Source organism: Anabrus simplex, chromosome 7, assembly GCF_040414725.1.
Source record: "Anabrus simplex isolate iqAnaSimp1 chromosome 7, ASM4041472v1, whole genome shotgun sequence".
In the NCBI taxonomy this organism is placed as follows: Eukaryota; Metazoa; Arthropoda; class Insecta; order Orthoptera; family Tettigoniidae; genus Anabrus; species Anabrus simplex.
The window spans coordinates 53,735,335-53,762,657 of NC_090271.1; the positions used below are offsets into that span (position 1 = coordinate 53,735,335).

The window sequence follows — 27,323 nt, forward strand, 5'->3', positions numbered from 1 at the left end:
AATTAAGGTACAGTCCCAGCATTTCCTGGTGTGAAAATGGGGAAACTACGGAAAACCATCTTAACGGCTGCCGACGGTGGGATTCGAACTCACCTTCCCCCGAATGCAAGCGCATAGCCACGCGATATTAACCGCACGACAACTCGCTCAGTCATTTTTGAAAATATGTATTTTTCTATCAGCTGAGGATTTTTTTAATCGTCATATTTTGTATAGGCTACCCGAGATGTACAGTAGCCCGCTGGTTTTCTGATTCAACATACTGTTATTGCGTCTGTCCACATATGATTGAAGTCTTGTGCAACGATGTGACATATGAACTGAAAAAATACTGAGCCGTTCTTCCCAATATAAAACAGGTACTTTTGAGTGGTCATGAGCATGACTCATAGTCATAGGGCAGGCTAGAGTCGAGTTTAATTGTCAAATGTCAACTAAGTTATAATACTAAGATTCATTAAACTAATAAATAGTATAACCTAATAGCCTACCTACTTACTAGCTACTTCAGAATTATGTTGTGACTAACTTTTTAATACTGCAAATAAATTCATATATTATTTAAACCTCCCTGGAAGAAGAGGACAGTGAATGCAAATGGGTATTATTTTCAAATGAGCTGAGCTCGAGAGTTCATTATAGCATACGATTCTTTCAGTGTAGCATGGCTCACTGTATGTCTCGCTGCAGTGAGCCGATAAGGAGCCGTGCGTATCTTGTGTCTCACTGAGCCGGCTCGTTCACGATTCTTTCCGTGTGCCATGGCTCACTGTATGTCTCGCTGCAGCGGAAGCTCGGCTCTCCGCGTGTCAAGTGAGCCGATAAGGAGCCGTGTGTGTCATGTGTCTCACTGAGCCGCGCTCGTTCACGATTCTTTCGATGTGCCATGATTCACTGTCTCGCTGCAGCGGAAGCTCGGCTCTCCGTCAACGTCCAGTGAGTGCGCCACTCAGCACTGTCCGCTGGGAGTAAGCTGAATCGTGTGCCGTGAGCTCGCCGTTCCTGTGAATCGATTCACTCGGACACTTGAATGAATCGATACACTGCTTCGAATCATGCATTCAGTAGCCAGCACTAGTTCTTATAGCTCCATCTCTACAGCTGCTGTATCCTTTGTTATTGGTGATGAAACAGAACTGCCATCGCCCACAACATCAACAGAAAGAGGATTTTCCAGGAATGAATATGAAGGTTTCAGTGATCTCAAATCATTAAATCTGCCATTGATTTCTTCAGCAAGGCCAGACATTTTACTCATGTAATCTTCAGTTTCCACCTGAACGTCAGGAAGGCTTTCAGTAATTTTCTTCAAACATTTGAAGTGAGAAAATGTTTTAGTCTGAAGGTCTATCCCAAAAATCTTCAACTTACTATGCAAGCTGAATACAGTCTGGGCCAATTCAGAAATATCAAACATTTGAAGTGAGGAAATGTTTTAGTCTGAAGGTCTATCCCAAAAATCTTCAACTTACTATGCAAGCTGAATACAGTCTGGGCCAATTCAGAAATATCTTTACAAGGAAGATATTGCTTTGAGCGGGAATGTGTGTCAGTGAGCCAGTGTCGTGAGGTGAAGCCAGTCGCGTTCACGTATAGGCAGTACACAACAGCACACAGCAACAGCACTGCCTATACGTGAACTCAACTGGCTTCACCTCACGACACTGGTTCACTGACACATTCTCCCGCTAAAAGCACTTTCAAATGGAAGGCGCCGGAACTATCTTCACCTCCCATGTCCTACCACTGGCCTATAGCGCTAATAACGTTAAGCCACAGATCACTGCTACTGACTGCCGCCAGCTGAGATATGTCGTTAGATTCCATTAATTATATCATTTAATTTTACTCTAAGGTTGGTGTCAAGAGCCGCACAAGACTGACTCGCGAGCCGCATGCGGCTCGCGAGTCTCGTTGTGGCCTGCCCTGCTCTATACGTTGGCCTTACCGTCATAACAGTAATAGTTTCTACATGTTAATGTTTGTACGTTAAATTTAAAATTATCTTGATAAAAAATGTGTTGTGTTGCTGCCATGTGGAAAAAATGACTCCGCCTAAAAGATTCTTCAATGAAACAAAATTTAGGGGTGATAAATACCCGATTAGAGTGATTAGCTGCCACCCCCGGAGGCCCGGGTTCGATTCCCGGCTCTGCCACGTAATCTGAAAAGTGGTACGAGGGCTGGAACGGGGTCCACTCAGCCTCGGGAGGTCAACTGAGTAGAGGGGTGATCGATTCCCACCTCAGCCATGCTCGAAGTGGTTTTCCATTGTTTCCCACTTCTCCTCCAGGCAAATGTCGGGATGGTACCTAACTTAAGGCCACGGCCGCTTCCTTCCCTCTTCCTTGTCTATCCATTACAATCTTCCCATCTCCAACAGAAGACCCCTGTTCAGCATAGCATTTGCGGCCCCCTGGGAGAGGTACTGATCATCCTTCCCAATTGCTTTCCCCGACCCGAAGTCTCATGCACCAGGACACTGCCCTTGAGGTAGTATAGGTGAGATGCCTCGCTGAGTCCGAGGAAAAACCAACCCTGGAACGGTAAACAGATTAAGAAAGAAAGAAAGAAAGAAAGAAAGAAAGAAAGAAAGAAGATAAATGCCCGAATGGAAACGGAAAACTAAGATGAAAGTGCTAACTGCTTTGAGCCACTCCGTAGTTTTGTCCTGGTCTGCAGAGAATTAGTGAAATGATAGTGTCCCTTTGCTCATTTTTTTCCTTTTCGAAGTCCAAAAAGGCACACAGCAATACATATTCGAATATTTCCAAACACAGTTAAAGAAAAGTAAATCACTACACAATTTAAAGAAAAGAATTAGCGCATTAATTAAAATTCTTGTTTAGGACGAAGTTACGACCAGAAATCGCTTTGAGCCACACATTACATTTGTCCTTGTTTGCAGAAAATTTCTCTTCGAAGTACAAAAAGGCACACAATAATATCACATATTCCAAGATTTGTTAACACAGTTAAAAAAAATCAAATCACCACACTACACAATAAAATAATAAACTCACTAGCGCATAACTATCAGCTCTCAATATCAAGTCAACAAGCACCTCATTGCGAACACATTGCCTATATTTACGACAACAAAACAATATAAATAAAACTGGAATTACGATCATTTGCAGTATACAGCTTCCTGGCAGTGACTAGGAGGCCAGCGCTCCAGCGGCATTATGGTGAAACTTTTCAATTACAGCTTTATGCTGGGCTTCACAAGCGATTGTCAAGGCCAGTATAAGGAGAGCAGCGAGGGATCCAGTCTACCGTGAGTAGTAGTACACTATAGACTACATTAAGATTATGCCGAAAGTGTCAGGTTCCAAGTCGTCTTTAATTAAAAAGTTAGAGGTTAGAGGCGCGCAGCTTTGAGCTTGCATCGGGGAGATAGTGGTTTCGAACCCCACTGTCGGCAGCCCTGAAGATGATTTTCCGTGGTTTCCCATTTTCATACCGGGCAAATGCTGGAGCTGTACCTTACTTAAGGCCACGGCCACTTCCTTCTCACTCCTAAGCCTTTCCTATCTCATCGTCGCCATAAGACCTATCTGTGTCGGAGCAACTTTAAGAAAATTGTACAATAATAATAATAATAATAATAATAATAATAATAATAATAATAATAATCGTATAGCCTCAGCTACCGTGTGCAGACATTTCGATATGACGCCATCTGGCTGTCTGCTCGTCAATTTCGACGTCCCGTTTTACTCTAGGCCCGCTAGATGGCAGACAGAGTAAACCGGATCTCTCTTGGGCGTCTATGGCTGAGATTTAATTAATTTTGTCGGGTAAACACCAAATGTGTCACCAGAGATCTTTTACATGCCGACATCGTACGACATGGAGTATCGAATGGACTTTCTTCCGCCCTTCAAAAATCCGACTACCTCTCCCGGGTTTGAACCCGCTATCTTGGGATCCCGAGGCCGACACTCTACCACGGATCCACAAAGGCAGCTAGTACTACAACGATTCTTACGAACGCCATCATCCTCTACAGAGTTGATCTTTGTGTGGTTTGTTCTAGGTGAGCATTTGGGTGATGATTAATAGCATTTCTATGCAAATCAGTTCGAATTAAAGGCCAGAGACATGCTGTTATACTTAGGGTACTTTTCTTTGTAACCGAATGGGGTCATTAGTAGTGATGGGCTAGCGACGGAATCGAGTAGAATCGAGTAATGTGCTCTTAGAATCGGTATTACTCGACTCCAGACTCGAGTCCAAGCATACTGGTGTCGCTATCTGTGGACATGCCTTAGAACTAAAATCTACTGTGCACGGCATTCAGGGTCACCCACAGAATATTTTTGTGGTGTGGAGTGCAATATGTTTGCTGCTGATGATTGATGTTGTTCAGTCATCGGTCGTCAATAATTCGATTGTTATGATTATTATTATCATCATCATCATAGGCACTAAAGGTTGTGACTTACTAACAAACTGTCAGCTGTTTAGCTAGAACAGAATGACGTTCTGTCCGCTGATTTGCTGCGTGAACGTACGTCACATTCTGGACGCCTCATCTTAATACCCGACATTATATCTGCCGAAAGTATGATGTACATATAAACTGCTGTAATTCACCTGTTCCCCCGGACGATTGTAGGCTTTGGCGCGGTTAGCAATAGGCTATGGTTACAAGAAATCTGTCATACTACCGATCATATTAGCACATCTACGCCCGTGTATATGCATAATGGCTACATGAGATATAATTTACCAGTAGCGAAGCAATACAATGTGTGCAGAAATACCGTCTATAGTCTACAAACAGCACATGTTTAAAATACACTAATTACAACATACATACCGTGACATGGATTTGAAATAATAATAATAATAATAATAATAATAATAATAATGTTATAACTTTTACGTCCAAGTACGTACATTTGTATGGTTTTCGGGGATGCCGAGGTACCGCATTTAGTCCCCCGGGAGATTTTTTACGTCCCAATAATTCTACCGACACTAGGTTGACGTAATTGAGCACCTTCAAATACTACCGGAATAAACCAGTATCGAACCGGCCAAGTTGGGCTATGAAGGCCAGATAAGCTATATTATCAATATTAGAATAGATGGCATATTCAGTGAAGTGTGTGCGAGACGCCGTAAACGGATATTTTCATATCTTATTATGCGTATTAAGTGGCATTATTATCGTTCTCAAGTAATTATCAAATTTAGGTTATTCCTTTAGCGCATTCATTCAGTTTTTTCATACCGTACCGCGCTGTCGCAATCCCATAAACCCTCAGCGACCGCTTGTACGCATGCTTCATCCATCTACGAGCCGGCGAGTGAGCGAACGTGTGACGTCATGCTATCATCGAGCCTTCGCAAGCGAAGCGAGTCCGAGCCTGGACTCGAAAGAATCGAGTACCGCGATTCCAGGCATCACTCGCGCACATCACTAGTCATTAGTAAATATATCAAAATATACAGTATTCATTTGCAGTTTTGGTACTGCATCATCATCATCATCATCATCATCATCTGTTTTCCCTCCAGGGTCGGCTTTTCCCTCGGACACAGCGAGGGATCCCACCTCTACCGCCTCAAGGGCAGTGTCCTGGAGCTTCAGACGCTTGGTCGGGGATACAACTGGGGAGAATAAACAGTACCTCGCCCAGGCGGCCTCACCTGCTATGCTGAACAGGGGCCTTGTGGAGGGATGGGAAGATTGGAAGGGATAGGCAAGGAAGAGGGAAGGAAGCGGCCGTGGCATTATGTTAGGTACCATCCCGGCATTTGCCTGGAGGAGAAGTGGGAAACCACGGAAAACCACTTCCAGGATGGCTGAGGTGGGAATCGAACCCACCTCTACTCAGTTGACCTCCCGAGGCTGAGTGGACCCCGTTCCAGCCCTCATACCACTTTTCAAATTTCGTGGCAGAGCCGGAAATCGAACTCGGGCCTCCGGGAGTGGCAGCTAATCATTTGGTACTGCAATCCACTCCAATTCCTCAAATTACAAACAAACTATTTGCTTATGAAACATTATGCGAAATTTTGAAAGTTAAAAGGGTTTCTTGTACACTATAATTCTAACTTCAATTTTACATTTAACTATCGAATTAAGTGGAAACTGTCTTGATATCATGTGTTGTTCCGCTAAGTAGCATACGCTGAAAATTTCTACTTTTTTTTCCTAACATGGCACGCAGAAGTCAGATATTAGAATCAATGACTCATGATGAATTAATTACATTCCTTGAATCATTCAGGGATGAACAGACACCGGATTCAGACTTATTTTGACTAATTTCATGTCTACATTTATTCCTGAAACCTAACACTGTATTTTCTCTTAATGCTTCTGTTTTACTGCAAACTAGAAGCATTTGTAGATACTTAAACCTAAACCCATAGCTTTAGCCCTTCAGGCAAACAGCTCAGTGTTGAAAACATCCTAGGGACATGAGCTACGAATTTTAGGTAAATGATGTATGAGTATAGATTTTCTTTATTTCCCGGTATTCCTAAAAAGTTACTATCTTTTTCTTCGTTCGTTCGTAATCTGTTTACCCTCCAGGGTCGGTTTTTCCCTCGCACTCAGCGAGGGATCCCACCTCTACCGCCTCAAGGGCAGTGTCCTGGAGATTCAGACTTTGGGTCGGGGATGAAACTGGGGAGAATGACCAGTAACTCGCCCAGGCGGCCTCACCTGCTATGCTGAACAGGGGCCTAGTGGAGGGATGGGAAGATTGGATGGGACAGGCAAGGAAGAGGGAAGGAAGCGGCCGTGACCTTCAGTTAGGTACCATCCCGGCATTTGCCTGGAGGAGAAGTGAGAAACCACGGAAAACCACTTCCAGGATAGCTGTGGTGGGAATCAAACCCACCTCCCGAGGCTGAGTGGACCCGTTCCAGTCCTCGTACCACTTTTCAAATTTCGTGGCAGAGCCAGGAATCGAACCCGGACCTCTGGGGGTGCAGCTAATCACGCTAACCACTACACCACAGAGGTGGACCTATCTTTTTCTTAATCATCGTTATCCGGTCGATTGGATTAGCAGTTTGCTTTTTCTATCACAACGAGCGCTAATGTGAGTCATGCATTGTTTCACTTAAGCCCTTATAACTACATTCGGTGTGGACATCTTTCATAAAATTAAAACAGTGCCTGAGCGTATTGAACAAAGGAATACATTACATAAAGAATTATTTAATAAGTTAGTTTGGCTAGGATTTGAATTTAAAAAATGAGTAATGAAACAAGTGATTTTAGGCTGATTTTACGGAACTGCATATATGCCGAGAGTAATTTTCGGTTTTTCTCTAGTGCCTTTACGTCGCACCGACACAAATAGGTCTTATGGCGACGATGGGATAGGAAAGGGCTAGGAGTGGGAATGAACCGGCCGTGGCCTTAATTTTAATTAATTAAATAATTAAGCAATTAAGCATTTGCTGGTGTGAAAATGGAAAAACACGGAAACCCATCTTCAGCGCTGCCGACTATCTCCCGGATGGAAAATGTGTCTTTTAATTTGATAGAACTATCGAAGTCCCACAATTTGAAGCCTTTCCCGGCCCTTTAACCCCTCAGAGTTTGGCACAATTGAGGAAATTGCTAAATTTTACGTTTTTCGTAGTATGGGGACTCCTACTTTGTCTGCTAAGAAATGTTTTCAAAATTACAAATTAAACATGATTTTTGAAAATAAAAATTAATTTTGTCCTATAAAGCGTTAAGGTCGAGCGTTTGGGTCCTGTGATGACGCTACTTGTATTTGTACCTTGTTACACTCCTTTAATTTACGAAACAAAGTTCTTCTGCACGCTGTATAATACATTTCACAATCCAGCGACGAAGGAATAAGAGAATTCACCAACATTATGGACCCATACATATCATAAGTCTCCTGTAGCCAGAACAATCAACGTCAAGCAATAATTGCGAACCATTCCACAGAAGACGTTTCAATGCTAGCCATCGAAATATTTATGACTTGATGCAAGTTATTAAAACAAATGCAGCGCGACACCTGTGAGTCAGTTAGTAGTGTGGGCAAAATGAAAAAAATCTGTTTTACTCAAATAATTATTTTTTTTACGAAATTAAGAGGAGATAATTCGCGTACTTATAAAAAGGTAAACAGTCCTCTTTGAGGCAATTGATATCATACCAGGGAGATAGCAGCTGAAAGAGCATTACATTCCTGCGAAGATAAAAAAATAATAATAATATGGAATTATGATATCCATTCTTACCTCATATATACCGTATACCAAGGACAAACTGGATAGAAAGGTCATCAAGGACACGATGGTTGCTGCAGTGTTGAAACCTCGGCTCGCTGAAACACAAGATGAAATATATTGTAATACTAGCTGCAGTACTCGTCGTTGACGGAACAATAATAAAGAATGTGCAATGTTACCTAACTCCCCAGCTAATTTCCGCCAATCCCATCTATCGGAGATGAGTGGCAGCAGAAGAGACAAATCACATCACAATAATAGTCAATGTAAAGTTACTGTTGATCAGTTTTATGAGCTTTCGATATTGATAGTTGTTACCAGGTTTTCGTGGACAACAGAGAGGTGAAAGAAGGTGTGCGCTTGAATGGTTCTATCTACAACATCAAAGATTCTTTTAAAACTTTGAAATAAAGGTTATAGTTCTTTTCAGAATCTCAAACTTAACAAAACTTTTCACTTAGTGCAATAACAAAGTTACAGGTACAATTATAATTTTGATTGCAAGACTAAAAAACCTACAGATCGGTACTTAACAAGGTTTGAGCTTCGAGCTCTAAAATTACAAGTTTACAACGTCTTTAGTATGGTATTTAGATAGAAAAGGAGAGAAAAATCCCAAGACATAAATTATCCAGAGCACTTTGCTCCAACCGTTACAATTTAAGGCCTTCCAAGGCACCACTCACAGATATCAGGAAAGAGCTTACATGCTCTCCAAGTTTAATAAAGGAGACTGGCTCCCAATTCCTTACAGCCTACTCAAGGCAACTTTACATACAACTTTACAATCTCCGGCCTCTCTAGACACTACCTACAATCTACAATACTAGGTAGTTTACAGCAGGGGTATCTAGTACCCATACTACTGGGCCTACATGAAAAGAAGAACAGGACAATATAACTGGCCCAAACTCAAAATGTATGGGGGCGTACACTTGCGCTCCTTGAAAACCAAGTATAAAACCCTACTTGGGCTCGTGGTCCGATGATACAGAGGCTAATCTCAAGCCACTGAGGTGACTAGAAAGAAAGATTAATTAAGGATTTACAGGAAGAGAAACAGTTAAAGAATCGTAGTCACCTGAAAATAAATTGAAGGGGAACTCGAGAGGGTAACGCACTCTTTATCCCCGATTTACAGTTTAGGACTTTATGAAATTTTACATTAGCCGAAAGAAAGTTTACATTTTAGAAAACCGGTGGTTACATAGTTAAAGATTAGTAACTTCCCCTCGGATAAGTTTGCGGAGACAGCTACAAGATAGAAAACTGGTGGCCATTACCTGGGCCGATGTTCTGCCTGCCGAAGAATGAGGCACGCAGCCTCCTGTTTTAACACACACACTCTCAGAAATTTGGCGATCTTTAAGACAAGGTAGCTTGAAAATGCCGCAGCTTATATACCTGAGGGGAGGTTTCGAGAACGTTCTGGACTAAATCCGGACACACCCTCTCATTTTAATGGACAAATAAAAAGCTACAAGAAGCCTGTGATAGGCTGAAAAATAAATACAAAAATTTCTTAATTGGCCAGATTCAAAAGCTGGTGGGACGAGGAGAAAGTATTGCAAACTTTGAAATATCAAAATGAATGAAAGTTGATTTAGTTATGAAAACCTATAAACACAAAACTTCTTTAAATCACTATTTTTTCCACCTTGCACCAGAGTGCATGACCTCAGTTTTTGTAAGGACATATATGTAGAAAAGTTCAGACTACTTGCTGTACACCAAAACAAAACAAAACAAAACAAAACAAAACAACAAAACAAAAAAAACAAAACTTTTTTTTTGCTAGGGGCTTTACGTCGCACCGACACAGATAGGTCTTATGGCGACGATGGGATGGGAAAGGCCTAGGAGTTGGAAGGAAGCGGCCGTGGCCTTAATTAAGGTACAGCCCCAGCATTTGCCTGGTGTGAAAATGGGAAACCACGGGAAACCATCTTCAGGGCTGCCGATAGTGGGATTCGAACCTACTATCTCCCAGATGCAAGCTCACAGACGCGCGCCTCTACGCGCACGGCCAACTCGCCCGGTCAAAACAAAACAAAACAAATAAATCCAGTCAGTTTAAAAATAACACATTACTCTGTTATTTATGAGTGACTTCTTCTGATTAATGTCTCAACTTCATGCGGTAGCTGTTTCACGTTTTGTTTGATAGATAGAGTTCCTTAAGGCGCTTCTTTTAAATATGCAGGGTTGAGATGTACCTCCCGGTACAGTAGGCTTACAGATTCAGTTTTCGTCCGACACGAGGTATTAGAGCATCTAATGTAAAGTGAGTCCTTCCTTCTTTCATGGCTCCCTCTTATCCTTCAAGCGATCGTTCCTTCAAGATTTTTCCTCATCTTATATAATCATCTTCACAACTTTCCTTGTCGATACGGACCGATGAACATCTTAAGACAATCATAACAAAAACCATCGCCAGTTAACAATATTTTCATGTTAGCAATGCTTGGCGTTGATATGGACTAAGCAAAAAAATGTCAAAATTCATGAATTCTATTATCATAGTTGCTACGGTACAACTGTATAAGACACAAATGACTGGAAGTTGTATTCTCTATTACTTTATTTATGGTATGTAATATTTTCCGGTAGGACGAAGAACATAGGTCTTTTAAAAATTAATTTTACGCACCTTCCCCTAAACTACCATTTCGTCCAGCGTGAATAAAAATTATTTATAACCTAGACTGTAGCGCCTTATTCCCAGACTTTACATACCGATTTTTATTAAATTCTGTTCCCCCATTTTCTCGGGGTTTAGCTTTAATATGGACTTAGTATGCCTTTGTTGGCGTGATGTAGTGTTTACAGTGCACTATGTCTTCTGGTATGGGCTAGAATAAATTTGTTACTTTCATTGTCCTGTCTCAGTCTCATCCTTGACTTTGACAATATGTAGGTGACCCAGGTATAGGCGATGCTAGTAATACCATTCCTTTTGCAGCCAGTCCCTGTTATGAATGGTGTGAAAAAATCACTCATAGGGTCATTTGGTGCATGCATTTCAGTGGGCTTGGCAGACTGATATATAATAGCAACTTCTGACTCGTTGAGGAAAGCAACGGGAAACTACCTCACTCCTCATTTCCCTAATATACATCTTCAGTGACGCCTAAGCTATATATGACAGCAGTTGGTGGAACTGTGGAGGATCAAACCAGCCTTCGGGCTGAATACCCAACATACAGCATACATGGACTTAGCAACACAAATCGAAATTCATGAATATCTCTGTTATCATAATCGGTGCGTTAAAAATGTATAAGGCATAAATGATCGGAAACCTAATTCTATATACCTTCAGTTATGTTGTATTTATTGATAGGACCATTAATAACATAAATATTTGAGAATTACATTTTTGTACTTCACCTACAGTAAAATACCATTTCACTCAGCGTGAATAAAATGAACGTATTTATAGCTTAGATTGTAGTGACTCATTCCCCGACTTTACATACCGATATTCAGTAAATTTTCTTCAGCCATTTTCTCGTGATGCTCGTACAGACACAGAAATGAAAAGGCGTATGGCTTTTAGTGCCGGGAGTGCCCGAGAACATGTTCGGCTCACCAGGTGCAGGTCTTTTGATTTGAAGCCCGTAGGCGACCTGCGCGTCGTTTTTAGGATGAAATGATGATGAAGACAACACATACACCCAGCCCCCGGGCCAGCGAAATTAACCAATGATGGTTAAAATTCCCGACCCTGCCGGGAATCGAACCCGGGACCTATGTGACCAAAGGCGGGCACGATAACCATTTAGCCATGGAGCCGGACGAACATACAGGCAGACATGATGGAAAATTAAAAAGTGCATTTTCTTGTTACTGTGGACATGACGATACAAATATACCATTCTTTTTATATTCTAAGTGATGTACTGAAAATATTATTTATACTGCATATATAGATTATAATTGTTGTTCTTGCTGCTTGTGACCGTACAGCGCTGAGAGAATTTAAATCAAGAACCAGGCGCGCATTAGTTTTCCTATCCTCAATCCCGACAACCGTTGCCGTGTTGAATCAACGGGCGATGTGCATGTATCTGCTCTGGCCTTTGATGGAATAATGTGTAGGAGGAATACTGACTGGAAGGTGATTTGTGACTTAAATTAGACTATGGAATGGGTATTTGGGAAACTAGAAGTGACATTTCTAGATCCTAATGGGTGAGTAGGAGATAGGGTTCTGTGCTCAGATGGCCTTCACTTAAACCGCAGTGGGATTTAAAAGTTAGGAAATTTGTTTAGAAGTGTTATGGGGAGGTGCATTCAGGGAAACGGGGTGGTCTAGGGAGCGGTGAGAAGGGAACAGGAAACTGGAAGTCAAGTAGGATTGACATAAAAATGTTAGTGATGAACTGTAGAATATTTGTAAAGAAAGGAATAGAATTAAGTCTTTTAATAGACATATACTTACCAGATATTGCGATAGGAGTTGAATCATGGCTGAGAAATAATATAATGGATGCAGAAATATTCTCACGGAACTGGAATGTGTATCGTAGAGATAGCATAGGAATGGTAGGAGAGGGAGAATTCATTCTGCTGAAAGAAGAAATTGTAAGATACGAAAAAGTTAAAGATGACAAACATGAAATTCTAAGTGTAAGGCTCATCTCTAAAGTTGATGTCTTTGGAGTGCACAGACCGGGAAAGGGTAGCGCGGATGCTGATTCACGATTAATAAGTTAATCAGCTATGTGGAAAACGATATGGAAAGGAACGTGATTGAAGCGGGTGATCTCAATTTACCAAATGTCAGTTGGAAAGGCAATGTGAACGACATGAAGCATGGCCAACAAATGGCAAACAAGTTAATATGTGAAGGGCAGCTGACTCAGAAAGTGATGGAACCAACCGCAGGGAAGCTATTTCCTTTACGTACCACCGACACAGATAGGTCTTATGGCGACGATGGGAGAGGAAAGGCCTAGGAATAGAAAGGAAGCGGCCGTGGCCTTAATTGAGGTACGACCCCAGCATTTGCCTGGTGTGAAAATGGAAAACCACGGAAAATCATCTTCAGGGTTGCCGACAGTGGAATTCGAACCCACTATCTCCCGGATGCGAACTCACAGCTGTGCGCCCCTAACCGCACGGCCAGCTCACCCGTACTAGAGGGAAGAATATTCTGGATGTAGTGCTGGTAAAACCAGATGAGTTCTTTAGAGAAACTGAAGTAATAGATGGTATTAGTGATCACGAAGCTTGTTTTTGTCGTAGTTAAAAATAAATGTGATAGGAAGGAAGGTAATCAAATGAGTACTATTAGGCAGTGCCATATGGCTGATAAAACAGGCATGATTGAGTTTAAAAAAAGTAAATATGATCGGTAGAAAACGGTAAATAAAAATCCAAACACACTCTGGGAAGGATTCAAAGCAATTGTTGAGGAGTGTGAAAACAGGTTTGTACCTTTAAAGGTGGGAAGGAATGGTAAACATCCACTATATTATATCAGAGAAGTAAAGAGACTAAGAAGGAGGTGCAGGTTGGAAAGAAATAGAGTTAGAAATGGCTGTGGAAATAAGGAGAAATTGAAGGAACTTACCGGGAAATTGAAACTAGAAAATAAGTCAGCTAAGGATAATATGATGGCAAGCATAATTGGCGGACGTACAAATTTTATTGAAGAAGGGTATGTATAGGTACTTTAAGGCAGAAATAGGTTCCAAGAAGGACATTCCAGGAATCATTAATGAACTAGGGGAGTGTGTATGCCAGGATCTTCAAAAGGCAAAGTATTCAGTCAGCAGTATGTAAGATTGTTGGTTACAAGGATAATTTCCAGATAGAGGAGGTGACTAATACTAAAGAAGTATTAACATTTATCTATGACAACAATGACATTTACAGTAAGATACAAAAGTTGAAAACTAGAAAATCAGCTGGAATTGATAAGGTTTCGGGGGATATACTAAAGATAATGGGCTGGGATATAGTACCATATCTGAAGTACTCACTTGATAATTGTTTGCATGAAGGAGCTTTAACAAATGAAGGGAGAGTTGCTAGAGTAGCCTTTGTGTATAAAGGAAAGGGTGATAGACATAAAGCTGAAAATTACAGGTCAGTCATTTTGACGTGCATTGCATGCAAGCTTTGTAAAAGCATTTTTTCTGATTATATTAGACATGATTGCGAAATTAATAACTGGTTCTATAGAAGGCAGTTCGAGTTTAGAAAAGGTTATTCGACTGAAGCTCAACTTGCAGGATTCCAGTAAGTTATAACAGACATCCTGGATTCAGGAGGTCAAATGGACCGTATCGCGATTGACCTATCTAAGGCATTTGATAGGGTAGATCATGGGAGACTACTGGCAAAAAAGAGCGCAATTGGACTAGACAAAAGAGTGACTGAATGGGTGCTATATTTCTAGATAATAGATCTCAGAGAATTAGAGTAAGCGAATCTTTATCTGACACTGTAATAATTAAGAGGGGAATTACTCAAGGCAGTATTATTGGACTTTTATGATTTCTTATACCAGGTGGCTCACGGACGCCGTACTTTCTACTTATAAATGTCCCGCATGCATAAGTGATGTGTGGGGTGTCTACCAACTGATTTGAACAGAAAGTCGCCCCCACCCCTCGCCACTTTGTGGAGTAAACACTACATATTCACTTTAGCCACCTGGAACTAGGAATTATTATTATTTGTTTTGCTAATTGCTTTACGTCGCACCGACAGAGATAGGTCTTATGGCGACGATGGGATAGGAAAGGCCTAGGAGTTGGAAGAAAGCGGCCGTGGCCTTAATTAAGGTACAGCAACAGCATTTGCGTGGTGTGAAAATGGGAAACCACGGAAAACCATCTTCAAGGCTGCCCACAGTGGGATTCGAACCCACGATCTCCCGGATGTAAGCTCACAGCGAATTATTTGTAAAAGAAACGTTATCTGTACAAGCCTTTGTGTTTTATCTGCTAATTCTTTCCTTTATTTTCCTTAATTATTAACATAATTTTTGGCGGAAATAAGCACCAAATGCCGTTCGTCGCGGCTAACCGATTTGTATAGCGCTACGGCAAGTAGTGGAGGCTTTGCATGTGCTGTGGGAAAGGGTAGTAGGGGTATAATGTTTTTGCCAAGGTCGTGGACACTGAGTTATAATTCACCGGTATGCCGCACGCATTCGTCAGTCTGGCAGCCTCTTCAGTGTCTGTTAGTTCCTTAGGGCGTATTAAAATATTAAATAACTTTTAATTGCATGATCATGCCGTACTTCTATTTAATTGTACCGGCTGAGCTAGCCGTGGAGTTAGGGCCGCGCAGCTGCGAGCTCGCACCCGGGAGATGGTGGTTTCGAATCCCACTGTCGGCAGCCCTGAAGACGGTTTTCCGTAGTTCCCCATTTTCACACCAGGCAAATGCTGGGGCTGTACCTTAATTAAGGCCACGGCCGCTTTCGTCTCATTCCTAGGCCTTTCCCGTCCCATCGTCGCCGCGCCTGGTGTGAAAATGGGGAACTACGGAAAACCGTCTTCAGGGCTGCCGACAGTGGGATTCAAAACCACCATCTCCCGGGTGCGAGCTCGCAGCTGCGCGGCCCTAACTCCACGGCTAGCTCAGCCGGTACAATTAAATAGAAGTACGGCATGATCATGCAATTAAAAGTTATTTAATATTTTAATACGCCCTAAGGAACTAACAGACACTGAAGAGGCTGCCAGACTGACGAATGCGTGCGGCATACCGGTGAATTATAACTCAGTGTCCACGACCTTGGCAAAAACATTATACCCCTATTACCCTTCCCCACAGCACACGCAAAGTCTCCACTACTTGCCGTAGCGCTATACAAATCGGTTAGCCGCGACGAACGGCATTTGGTGCTTATTTCCGCCAAAAATTATGTTAATAATTAAGGAAAATAAAGGAAAGTATTAGCAGATAAGACACAAAGGCTTGTGAAGACAACGTTTCTTTTACAAATAATTCGCTGTGAGCTTGCATCCGGGAGATCGTGGGTTCGAATCCCACTGTGGGCAGCGCTGAATATGGTTTTCCGTGGTTTCCCATTTTCACACCACGCAAATGCTGTTGCTGTACCTTAATTAAGGCCACGGCCGCTTCCTTCCAACTCCTAGGCCTTTCCTATCCCATCGTCGCCATAAGACATATCTGTGTCGGTGCGACGTAAAGCAATTAGCAAAACAAATAATAATAATTCCTAGTTCCAGGTGGCTAAAGTGAATATGTAGTGTTTACTCCACAAAGTGGCGAGGGGCGGGGGCGACTTTCCCTTCATGCTCCACCCCCTAATCGCCGCTACTGTTTGTTAACACGCCAAAGATGCAGAAAAGGAAATTTAATCACTTGTTAATTTATACATGTGTAGACATTCCACTCGATAAAAGAGTTGCTTGTATGAAACAAAAACGATACTGTTCGGTGAAATACTTGTGTAGAAGGCATACGTCTGTTTGGAGCTTCGGTTGCATTCCGACCGGGTTGTCCAGATTAAAATAATGTCTATGTATTCGTCGCTGCTGAACACACTAGCCATTGGCGATAAGCAGACAGTAAATATAGTGCAGCTGTACCATACACCAGCCTAGAACTATGCGGTCGAAAACGATGTTTACTAATGCAAGGGGTGCATTCGACCGCCAGCGCTGAGTAACATGCTGCGAGTGTGACTCTGTTTCTTATCTCTTCATATTCTGACGTAATCTGCCCGCTGGCAGTAGTTCCCCTGTTCAAATCAGTTGGTAGACACATCACTTATGCATGCGGGACATTTATAAGTAGAAATCAGACTCATCTGATGGGTGCAGTACGGCGTCCGTGAGCCACCTGGTATATATACTGTGTGTATATATATCAAGGATATGAGTAAAGAAGTGGAATCAGAGATAAGGCTGTTTGAAGATGATGTTATTCTGTACAGAGTAATAAATAAGTTACGAGATTGTGCGCAACTTGAAAATGACCTCGATAATGTAGTGAGATTGACAGAAGTCAATGGTATGACGATAAACGGGCTTAAAAGTCAGGCCGTGAGTTTCACAAATAGGACAAGTCCTCTCAATTTTAATTAATGCGTTGATGGCGTGAAAGTTCCTTTTAGGGATCATTGTAAATATCTAGGTGTTAATATAAGGAAAGGTCTTCATTGCGGTAATCACATAAATATGTTGTAAATAAAGGGTAAAGATCTCTGCACATGGTAATGAGGGTATTTAGGGTTTTATGTAAGAATGTAAAGGAGAGAGCATATAAGTCTCTGGTAAGACCCCAACTTGGGTATGGATCCAGTGTATGGGACCCTCACCAGGATTACTTGATTCAAGAACTAGAAAAAGATCGAAAGAAAAGGAGCTCGGTTTGTTCTGGGTGATTTTCGACAAAAGAGTAGAGTTAAAAATGTTGTAAAGTTTGAGCTGGGAAGACTTCGGAGAAAGGAGACGAGCTGCTCGACTAATTGGTATGTTCGGAGCTGTCAGTGGAGAGATGGCGTGGGATGCCATCAGTAGACGAATAAGTTTGAGTGGTGTCTTCAAAAATAGGAAATATCATAATATGAAGATAAAGCTGTAATTCAAGAGGACAAACTGGGGCAAATATTCGTTTATAGGAAGGGGAGTTAGGGAGTGGAATAACTTACCAAGGGAGATGGTCAATGCATTTCTAATTTATTTGCAATCGTTTAAGGAAAGCTAGGAAAGCAACAGAAAGGGAATCTGCCACCTGGGCAACTGCCCTAAATGCAGATCAGTAGTCATTGATTGATTAGATTATCCCTAATTCAGTTTTTCTTTTGCAGAGATCGCTGACACAAGCTCCTGAAGTGTGGAAGAGCGTCGTGTTGTATTTGGGCTCATGAACGTCCACATACTGGCAAGACCATGGAGGATGTGCAACGAGATTTCTCAAGACGATTCCACTAGACCGCACCTCCTTAAATGACAATACTGCTTTGGGAAAGGAAACTGCATTTATTGGGATATATCAGAGACGAATTGAGTCCTGGAGCACCAACCAAACGACATACAACATGTGCAGGAGTGAAGGCATTTGTGCTTCGGTCACTAGACAAGTCACTCCGTAAACGGTCTTCTGAGCTTGAAATCCCAAAACCAACAATGTTACGACACGTGAAGATGGATCTTGGATTGAAATCTTCTAAACCAGCAGCCATCAAGACTGCGCAAGACTGTTGGAGGTACTTCCGACACTTCCGCAGCGGGCTAAACTTTTCTTTTCCGATGAATGTGCAATTTATCGAAGTGCACGTGCGAGGAAGGTTTACATCTGGTTCAAGGAGAATCCTCATTATTACGAAGAGCTGGAACATAACTCCCCACATTTGATGCTCTGGGTCGCTGTGTCCGCTAAACACTTGATAGGCCTCTATTTCCTTGATGGCGTAATCAATCAACAATCAACACTCCTATCTCGCCATGTTATAGGAAATTCTTGTTCCAGAGCTCCAAAGACTGAAACTCCTGCGATATTCCTGGTTTCAGCAGGATAGAGCACCGCCACACTATGCCATCGCTGTCAGGGAATATTTAAATGAAGTGTTTCCCAGTAAGTGGATAGGACGCTGATCGGTACATCTTCCGACGCCTCTGAATTGGTCTCCCAGAAGCTCTGATCTCTCGTCTTGTGACAATGCCCTCTGGAGCATTATTACGGCGAAGGTATCATAACAACGATATCAAACAACAGAACAATTGGAGGGTGCTGTTAGGGCTGCCTTTGATACAATCAATAAAGATTTGATTCGTAAAATATCACACAGGTCATGGCGCCGCATAATTTTGTGCTACGAAAATAATGGTGTTCATTCTAACGTCCTGGATGCGTAAACATTTTGTGCCACTAAAATAAAATTAAGCCTGGTTGACGTTGAATCCATACTATCTGATATTATACTATATTGTTATAAAGTAAGGTAAGGGTTATTCTGCCCGAAGGCAGGTCCGAACCTCCGCAGAGGTGTTCATGAGCCGGAGTTTAGGTGCGGTAGGGTGGCCAGTTCCTTTCCGCTCCTCCTTTCCCTTACCCCCCACCAACAGCGCGTGGCAACCCATCCAACTCCTGACCACGCCCAATGTTGCTTAACTTCGGAGATCTCACGGGATCCGGTGTTTCAATACGGCTACGGCCGTTGGAATATTGTTATTAAGCGATTTAAAATTTTGGGGTTTACAAGACGTATGGACCATCCTGTATAATAACGGCGTGTGGCATCCGAAGAGACCTGATGCAGGTCTTTCGAGTTGACACCGTATAGGTGACTTATGCCTTTACGAGAATGGGGCCCTTCTTACATTGAGATAATTATACAGAACGTTTTTCGGAATCCCTGGTGACGAGTTTGATGGCCACTGACGGCGCTGTTATTAATTTGAGCGCTTCAAACTCGGGAGTGATGATTCACGTCAGTACTGAGAATATGTGTGTAGAGTTTCGTGACATTAGCTGCAACGATGCCGAAGCGGTTTTACTCTTACTGGGAGGGCTACAGAACAGCCCTTTCCGATGCTAAATGTATAGCTATTCAGCAATCCAAGGAATGTGCAAGAAGCGTGATTTTCTTGATATGAAAGAACGAGATCAGTGCTGCATTGAATAGAAAAAGGCAAAGTCTGACTGGGCTTAATTCCAGAGGGGAAAAAACAAGCAAATCCACGACCAGCCATCAGCCGCACACCAGAAGTGGTGGGGAAAGTGAAGGCCCCTGTCTCAGGTGGTAACCCTGGCCCCCAAAGGACTGTTGCACATAAGTTGGGGATGTCTGTTTCAACAGTTAACACCATAATCAACAAGGACTTCCAATTAGAAAAGTGGCATAAGCGCCGAGTCACATTTCGGAACGTCACACTAACGAAAGAAAGCTGGATGAGGGCTGTCTGGCGGGGAAGAGAAGGAAACATGTAGTGACATTAAACGAAGCATACGTTTACCTTAGTGACTGTAAAAACCCTGCTCCATTTACTACAGAAGATTTCCAAGGGGTATCATGATCATCGCTGGAGACTGCTACAATGGCAAGTTAACCATTCGCCGCGTAGCTAATGATGTTAAGGTGGACTGTACATACTATCAGCAAGCGGTTTCAAACCCATTTACAACACAGATATCCCAGCACTGGTAGGGCGAAAACTCAAGTATGGGTACATCAAGATAAAGCATCCAGCCACACCTCTCGTTCGACTCGTCTGCGCTTGGAGAAAATGGAGATGGAAACTGGAATCCGTGCAATTCTTTTTACTGACATTCCGGAGAAGACACTCGATGAGTCACCCATGGACGTCTGTGGATTTGTACTCCTAAAAAGGGCCTTAGGAAATAGTCGCCCATGCACCATCAACGGTCTCTGGAAAACCTGCCAGGAAGAGTGCGAAAAAGTCTGCTGCAATCTAAATTACGTTGGAGGGCTATAGCTAGAAATGCTGGCTTTCCAATTGAACAGATCGTTGGTGGAGACATGGCTTTTCATAAACTAATTACCCTTGAAACATCGTTCCCAGATATCCCGAACGACCTTCTGTGATGCTGAAAACGGCCCCAGGCCATAGGAAGTAACTGATGAAAGGTAAAACTACCGGACCAGCCGGGAATCGAAGCCAGGATTCCGTGGGCCAACAGAGCCGGACAGCTTGTGATGGTGGTGGTGGTTATTGTTTTAAGAAGAAGTACAACTAGGCAACCATCCTCTATATAACATTAATCAGAGGGAAAAATTGAAGGGATCCGATACTTCGAAAAATGAAGATATCGGCCAAAGGAAGACAAGGGCCACGAAGGGCGTGAAAGTGAAAGACTCCCTAGCCCTCGCAAACCTAATAGCGTCGGGGTCGGAAATGAACAAGAGTTGACCAAGGGAGGTCGGATAGGATAGATAAAAGTGAGGAGCCTGGCACAAGTAAGTGGAAGCAATGCCAGGACTCAGCTGAGGACCCCGTGGTCGCCAACCCACGCTCCAAAGTTCAGAGCCCTGGGGCCCCTTTTAGTCGCCTCTTACGACAGGCAGGGGATACCGTGGGTGTTATTCTACCGCCCCCACCCACAGGGGGAGGACAGCTTGTGAGTGTCTATCGCAATACGTGTTTGAGTTTTATTCTGTCAAGTGTGGCTGGACAAGAAACACAAGTACTTAGGATCAATATCGGGCCATATGAAATTAATTAGTCTAAAGGTGGTTAAAATCTCAAACAAAATGTCATCAGTCTGGAGTTGAAGTAGAAAATCACAAAACGTTCTCAAGGAGAAACTAGGATTCGATCACTCCTTCTTCCTAGTCCATAGATATCCATCTATCTAGCCAGGACCGAGGTATCTCTGTTTGCTCTTGTATGATGTAAGGGACTGTTATCTGCAAGTAAATATATGGTTAGATAGGATAATACGAGACGTTGGGCCATGTTTCCTTTATTGTATCAGTCAGAATGTTACAGGCGTTATCTGTGTGGTGCCTCTCCTCACACAAGCAAAACTCTTTATCAGTAGAGCCCGGAAGTTAAGCAAAACTCCCTTTTTATCTAGGTGGATATATCGAAGTGTAACATAGAGACAAACATGTTTTCGTACGTTTGCCTTTTTTGTCTGTTCTAGCTTCCGTAGCCTATTTGATATCTTAATGCCTTTTTTGCCTTCTTAAGTTGTTGTGGATATTTTCTGCTGTTATTTCTGTATTAAAATTAATCATTGGAAAGAAAAAATATATAATTCCAATATACTGTATTAATAATAACGAAAAATTCATTTATCTTAATTGATACAAAATTATTGTTTTAAGAGGAAGAACAACTGGGCAACAATCCTCTATTAACACTAATCAGAAAGAAAATGGAAGAGCTCCGATACTTCGAAAAATGAAGGTATCGGCAAAAAAGGGAAGGAAGAGCGTGAAAATGGAAGACTGCCTGGACCTCACAAATATAATACAGCCGGGGTCGGAAAAGAACAAGAGTTGGCCAAAGGTGGTCGGACAGGAACGGTTAATTTCGTATGGCTATATCTACAGTAGACGGGTGCAGCCCTTGTAAGGCAGACCCTCCGATGAGGGTGGGCGGCATCTGCCATGAGTAGGGTAACTGCGTGTTATTGTGGTGGAGGATAGTATTATGTGTGGTGTGTGAGTTGCAAGGATGTTGGGAACAGCACAAACACCCAGCCCCCGGGCCACTGGAATTAACCAATGAAGGTTAAAATCCCCGACACGGCCGGGAATCGAACCCGGGACCCTCTGAACCGAAAGCCAGTACGCTGACCATTCAGCCAACGAGTCGGACGGCAGGAACGGTAAGAGCGAGGAGCCTGACACAAGTAAGTGGAAGCAATGCCAGACTCAGCTAGGGGAACTGCGGTAGCCAACCCATACTCCAAAGTTGAGAGGCCCTGGTCCCCCTTTTAGCTGCCTACTCTTGCGACAGACAGGGCATACCATTAACGTTATTTTGTCATCCAAACCCACAAGGGGTTGTAAGATTAAGCACTAAAATGTGATGCTGATGTGTGTTACGTAGCTTACATTAAAGCATCTTTATTATTTTAGTGCACATTTTTGTCATTATAAATACCTAGTTTAATTATTTTACTGTCTGTTTCCTAAACGCTAAGTGCTTATTTGCCTGCCTATTTTAGCAAAAATAAATGCCTGAACTTTCGGGCTGTACTTGTGAGATGCAACTCTCAGGAGGCCAAAAAAGTGACAGTATTACATCATTATCAAGTCTTAGTGGTCACGAGGTACGAACTGGGATTCAAGTGTTCCTGGATATGCAAGTGATTTAAAATTTGTCATGAGGGCTGGAAAGGGAACTACTGAAGACCTCGGTGCAGAAACCGGGCAAGTCCAACCTTTTGAAAAAATAATATATTATGTGTACTGGGTAGGTCCGCCTCTGTGGTGTAGTGGTTAGTGTGATTAGCTGCCTTCCCCGGAGGCCCGGGTTCGATTCACGGCTCTGCCACGAAATTTGAAAAGTGATACGAGGGCTGGAACGGGTACACTCAGCCTCGGGAGGTGAGTAGAGGTGGGTTCATTTCCCACCTCAGCCATCCTCGAAGTGGTTTTCCGTGTTTTCCCACTTCTCCTTCAGGCAAATGGCGGGACGATACCTAACTAAAGGCCTCGGCCGCTTCCTTCCCTCTTCCTTGTCTATCCCTTCCGATCTTCCCATCCTCCCACAAGGCTCCTGTTCAGCATAGCAGGTGAGGGCGCCTGAGTAAGGTACTGGTCCTCCTTCCCAGTTTAATCACCAGACCCAAAGTCTCACGCTCAAGGACACTGCCCTTGAGCCGGTAATCCCTCTGTGGGTGGGGCGGTAGAATAACACCCACGGAATCCCCTGCTTGTCATAAGAAGCGACTACAATGGGCCCGCGGTGCTCTTAAATTGGGAGCGTGGGTTGGTGACTATGGGGTCCTTAACTGAGTCCAGGTATTGCTTACAATTACTTGTGTCAGGCTCCTCACTTTCATCACGCAATTCGACCTCTCTTGGTCAGCTCTTGTCCTTTTCCATCCCCGACGGTATTAGATTTACACGGCCTAGGGAGTCTTTTACGCTCTTCGTGGCCCATGTCTTTCTTTGGCCGACATTTTCATTTTTTGAAGTGTCGGATACCTTCCATTTTTTTCTTTCTGATTAGTGTTATATAGAGGATGGTTGCCTACTTGTACTTCCTCTCAAAACAATAATCACCACCACCAACTTGAGCCGGTAGAGGTGGGATTCCTCGCTGAGTCCGAGAGAAAAACCAACTATGGAGGGTAAACGGATTAAGGAAAACGTGTATTGACGTGTGAATTGCTACCATAGTTCAATGTCAATCAAGATAATTATATTTTAAGATGTATCACATGTTTCACAACAGTAGGTACCGAAGTGCGGGGTATAATATAAACACTACCCCTAAGTCATGCAGCACCACAGAACAAGAAAATAATGATTTACGTAAATGATACTAAAGAGCTACAAAAACTGCGAGATGTGGAATCCTAACCACGTTACATTGTTGTCATATTTGTGTCGTATAAATCAGTCTGTCCGCCCCTGCAGTGTAGTGGTTAATGTGATTAGCTGCCACTCCCGGAGGCCCGGCTTCGTTTCCCGGCTCTGCCACGAAACTTGAAAAGTGGTACGAGGGCTGGAACGGGGTCCACTCAGCCTCGGGAGGTCAACTGAGTAGAGGTGGATTCGAATCCCACCTCAGCCATCCTGGAAGTGGTTTTGCGTGTTTTCTCACCTATCCTCCAGTCAAATGCCGGGATGGTACCTAACTTAAGGCCACGCACGCTTCCTTCCCTCTTCCTTGTCTATCACTTCCAATCTTCCCATCCCCACGCAAGGCCCCTGTTCAGCATAGCAGGTGAGGCCACCTGGGCGAGGTACTGGTTATCCTCCACAGTTGTATCCCACGACCCGATGTCTGAAGCTCCAGGACACTGCCCTCGAGGCGGTAGAGGTGGGATACCTCGCTTATCCCGAAGGAAAAACCAACCCTGGAGGGTAAGCTGATTAAGAAAGAAAGAAAGAAAGAAAGAAAGAAAGAAAGAAAGAAAGAAAGAAAGAAAGATCTCGCTCACTACTGTATTTCAAAGTACGGGGTCGTTCAGGGGTGGTGGTGGAGATGATTGTTTTAAGAGGAAGTATAATTGGGCAGCCATGCTATATTAAATCTAATCAGACGGAAAAAAGGGAAAGGGTCCGACACTTCTAAAAATGAAGGCATTGCGAAGGAATCACAGGGTGTTGTAGAGAAGGAAATCTAACCCCGAAATTATCATCCCATTTTATCAACTTACAATAATAAAACATGATGTCAATATAATGGAAATGGCATATGGCTTTTAGTGTCGGGAGTGTCCGAGGACAAGTTCGGCCTACCAGATGCAGGTCTTTTGATTTGTCACCCGTAGGTGACCTACGCGTCGTGATGAAGATGAAATGATGATGAAAACGACACATACATCCAGCCCCCGTGCCAGCGAAATTAATCAATGATTGCTAAATTTCCGACTCTGCTGGAAATCGAACCCGGGACCCCTTTGACCGAAGGCCACCAAGCTAACCATTTAGCCATTGAGCCGGACATGATGTCGATGATGTCATCCGTTCAGTCGAATTCGGCCATCGGGGATTCTATGTTTTAGCGTTCTCCAAGTTGTCCTGTTCCACACTGCCTCCTTTAGTTTTTCCAGGGTGGTGTCTAAACAACGAGTCCTCTAGCGACCTGATCTTCTTGTACCGCTGATTATTCCTAGCATGGTTGTCTTTTCCAATGCATCTGATCGCCTATCGTGACCGAAGTATGTTTGCCTCAGTTTCATAATCTTACCAACCAATGACATACGGGGCTTGATGCTCTCTAAAACTGCCTTATTGGTGATTTGTGCAGTCCATGGTATTCGCCAACACAAGAGCTCAAGTGTGTCGAGTGTGTGTTTGTAGTGGAAATATTAGTGTATTTAATGATTATTAAGTAGTGTTTAGTTCTTAAACCATGTCTGACAGTTCAGAAGATGAACCTAATCCTACGCATAAACGCGGAGTGATACATGACGAAAAATACAAGTGGAACGTTCTCCGGAAAGCTAGAGTACAATGACTGAGGTACGTGCCCCAAAAAGGTAAGATCTCCCACAAAGCGTCGCCGAACTATGTAAATTGTAGCCTGTGTGTAAATTTGAATGTCAATAAAAAATTACTGAAGAAACTATACAGGAACTCAAGAATAATTTTTATTCTTTGGAGAGTAAAACACTTGCAAACTTTGGATGAGATTATGCCAGTAAAATGTAGGCGTAAAAAACCCAACATAAAGGAGCACGCTCACGTTGAAGTTCAAGAAAACCCTGACGTACCTACTGATGAATTACCTAACAACAAAAATCACTCTTATAAATACAACTTAAAACTAAATTGTGTTCTGACTCAAGTATGAAGAACAGAACATTTATTGATTTTCGGGTATCGCCATGGTGATCGAAACTGATGTGAAAACTTTTTTCGGCATTGACTTTCAAGGCCTGAGACATAATCACAACCTCACTGAGGTTGAAGCACTGATGTTCCCCGCTAGTGCTTCCTATCCTCTTTGCTTAACATGGACACCCGGTGCCCCAAAAGTATTTCTTGTTTATTATCCTCTCTAACTCATACTCTTGTTAACAGCATACAGTAAATCAGTTTCTTGATGGTGCACATATTGTATTATAATCCTTTGATAGACTTTTTGTGCTCACTCTTCCATTGCAAAGTGTTTGTCATAATTTTGGTGGGATATAAATCATCTTAACTTCTGTCTTATATGAGGTCATCATATTTTGTGTGAGTCCTATGGTGTGTTTATCTATCAACTACAATCTTAACGTTCACTACGAGTGATACCTGTATCAGTTATTAATCTGGTTTCGTGACTGGATGATAACACATGAGTCCAACCACACTATTCAAGAAGAAGAAGAGGTTAAAGCACACTCAATGACTGGCATCCCATCGTGAGAGAGACTGTACTAGAGTAGTCTTCTTCAAGTTCAGTCTGTAGAAGCGATCTGAAAACATTCCGGTAGCCGCTCCATATGCATCCCAAGGAAATTCGCCAGTAAAACCAGTGAAATTCAAAGACACAATAGCATTTGGGGAGTGTTATCTAACACGTAATGGCATACGGTATTACGAATGACTCAAGGATACTTCAACTGATACTTCCTCTCAACTTACATTTTGGTGTCTAAGGTTTCTAACAGTTAAATTTAACATCTTCTTTTCGGACATTCTTCCTTTTCTTAGCCACCGAGTAGCGTGGATTAGCCACTGTTTCGTTTGGCCTTATGCCCAACTAGGTAATGCGAATATTTACTTTGCAGTGCTTGGGGTTTGCCTCCATTCATTTTGGTTTACTGGACACGAGGAGGAAGTCAAAAAGTGGGAAGTGTGTTCCAGGTGAAATTTGTGTACGCATTCATAAGCGTATTGATAAGTTTGATGTGAAAGTAACCCATTATGGTGACAAACCCAAAAAATACAATATGTGCATTCTAGATAACCCTGATCTCAGAGACAAAGTAATTATAGTTTCTACCACAAATGCTTCAAA

General features: G+C 42.7%; 1 protein-coding gene across 1 annotated transcript in view; it reads right to left on the reverse strand.

The window, feature by feature from the left end:
- Positions 1 to 27,323, reverse strand: part of LOC136877231 (uncharacterized) — an 88,968-nt gene that overhangs the window by 30,065 nt on the left and 31,580 nt on the right. The window contains exon 3 of the mRNA XM_067151085.2: positions 8,239 to 8,324. Coding sequence (XP_067007186.2) covers positions 8,239 to 8,324 — 86 coding nt within the window. The remainder of the gene's footprint in view (positions 1 to 8,238; positions 8,325 to 27,323) is intronic.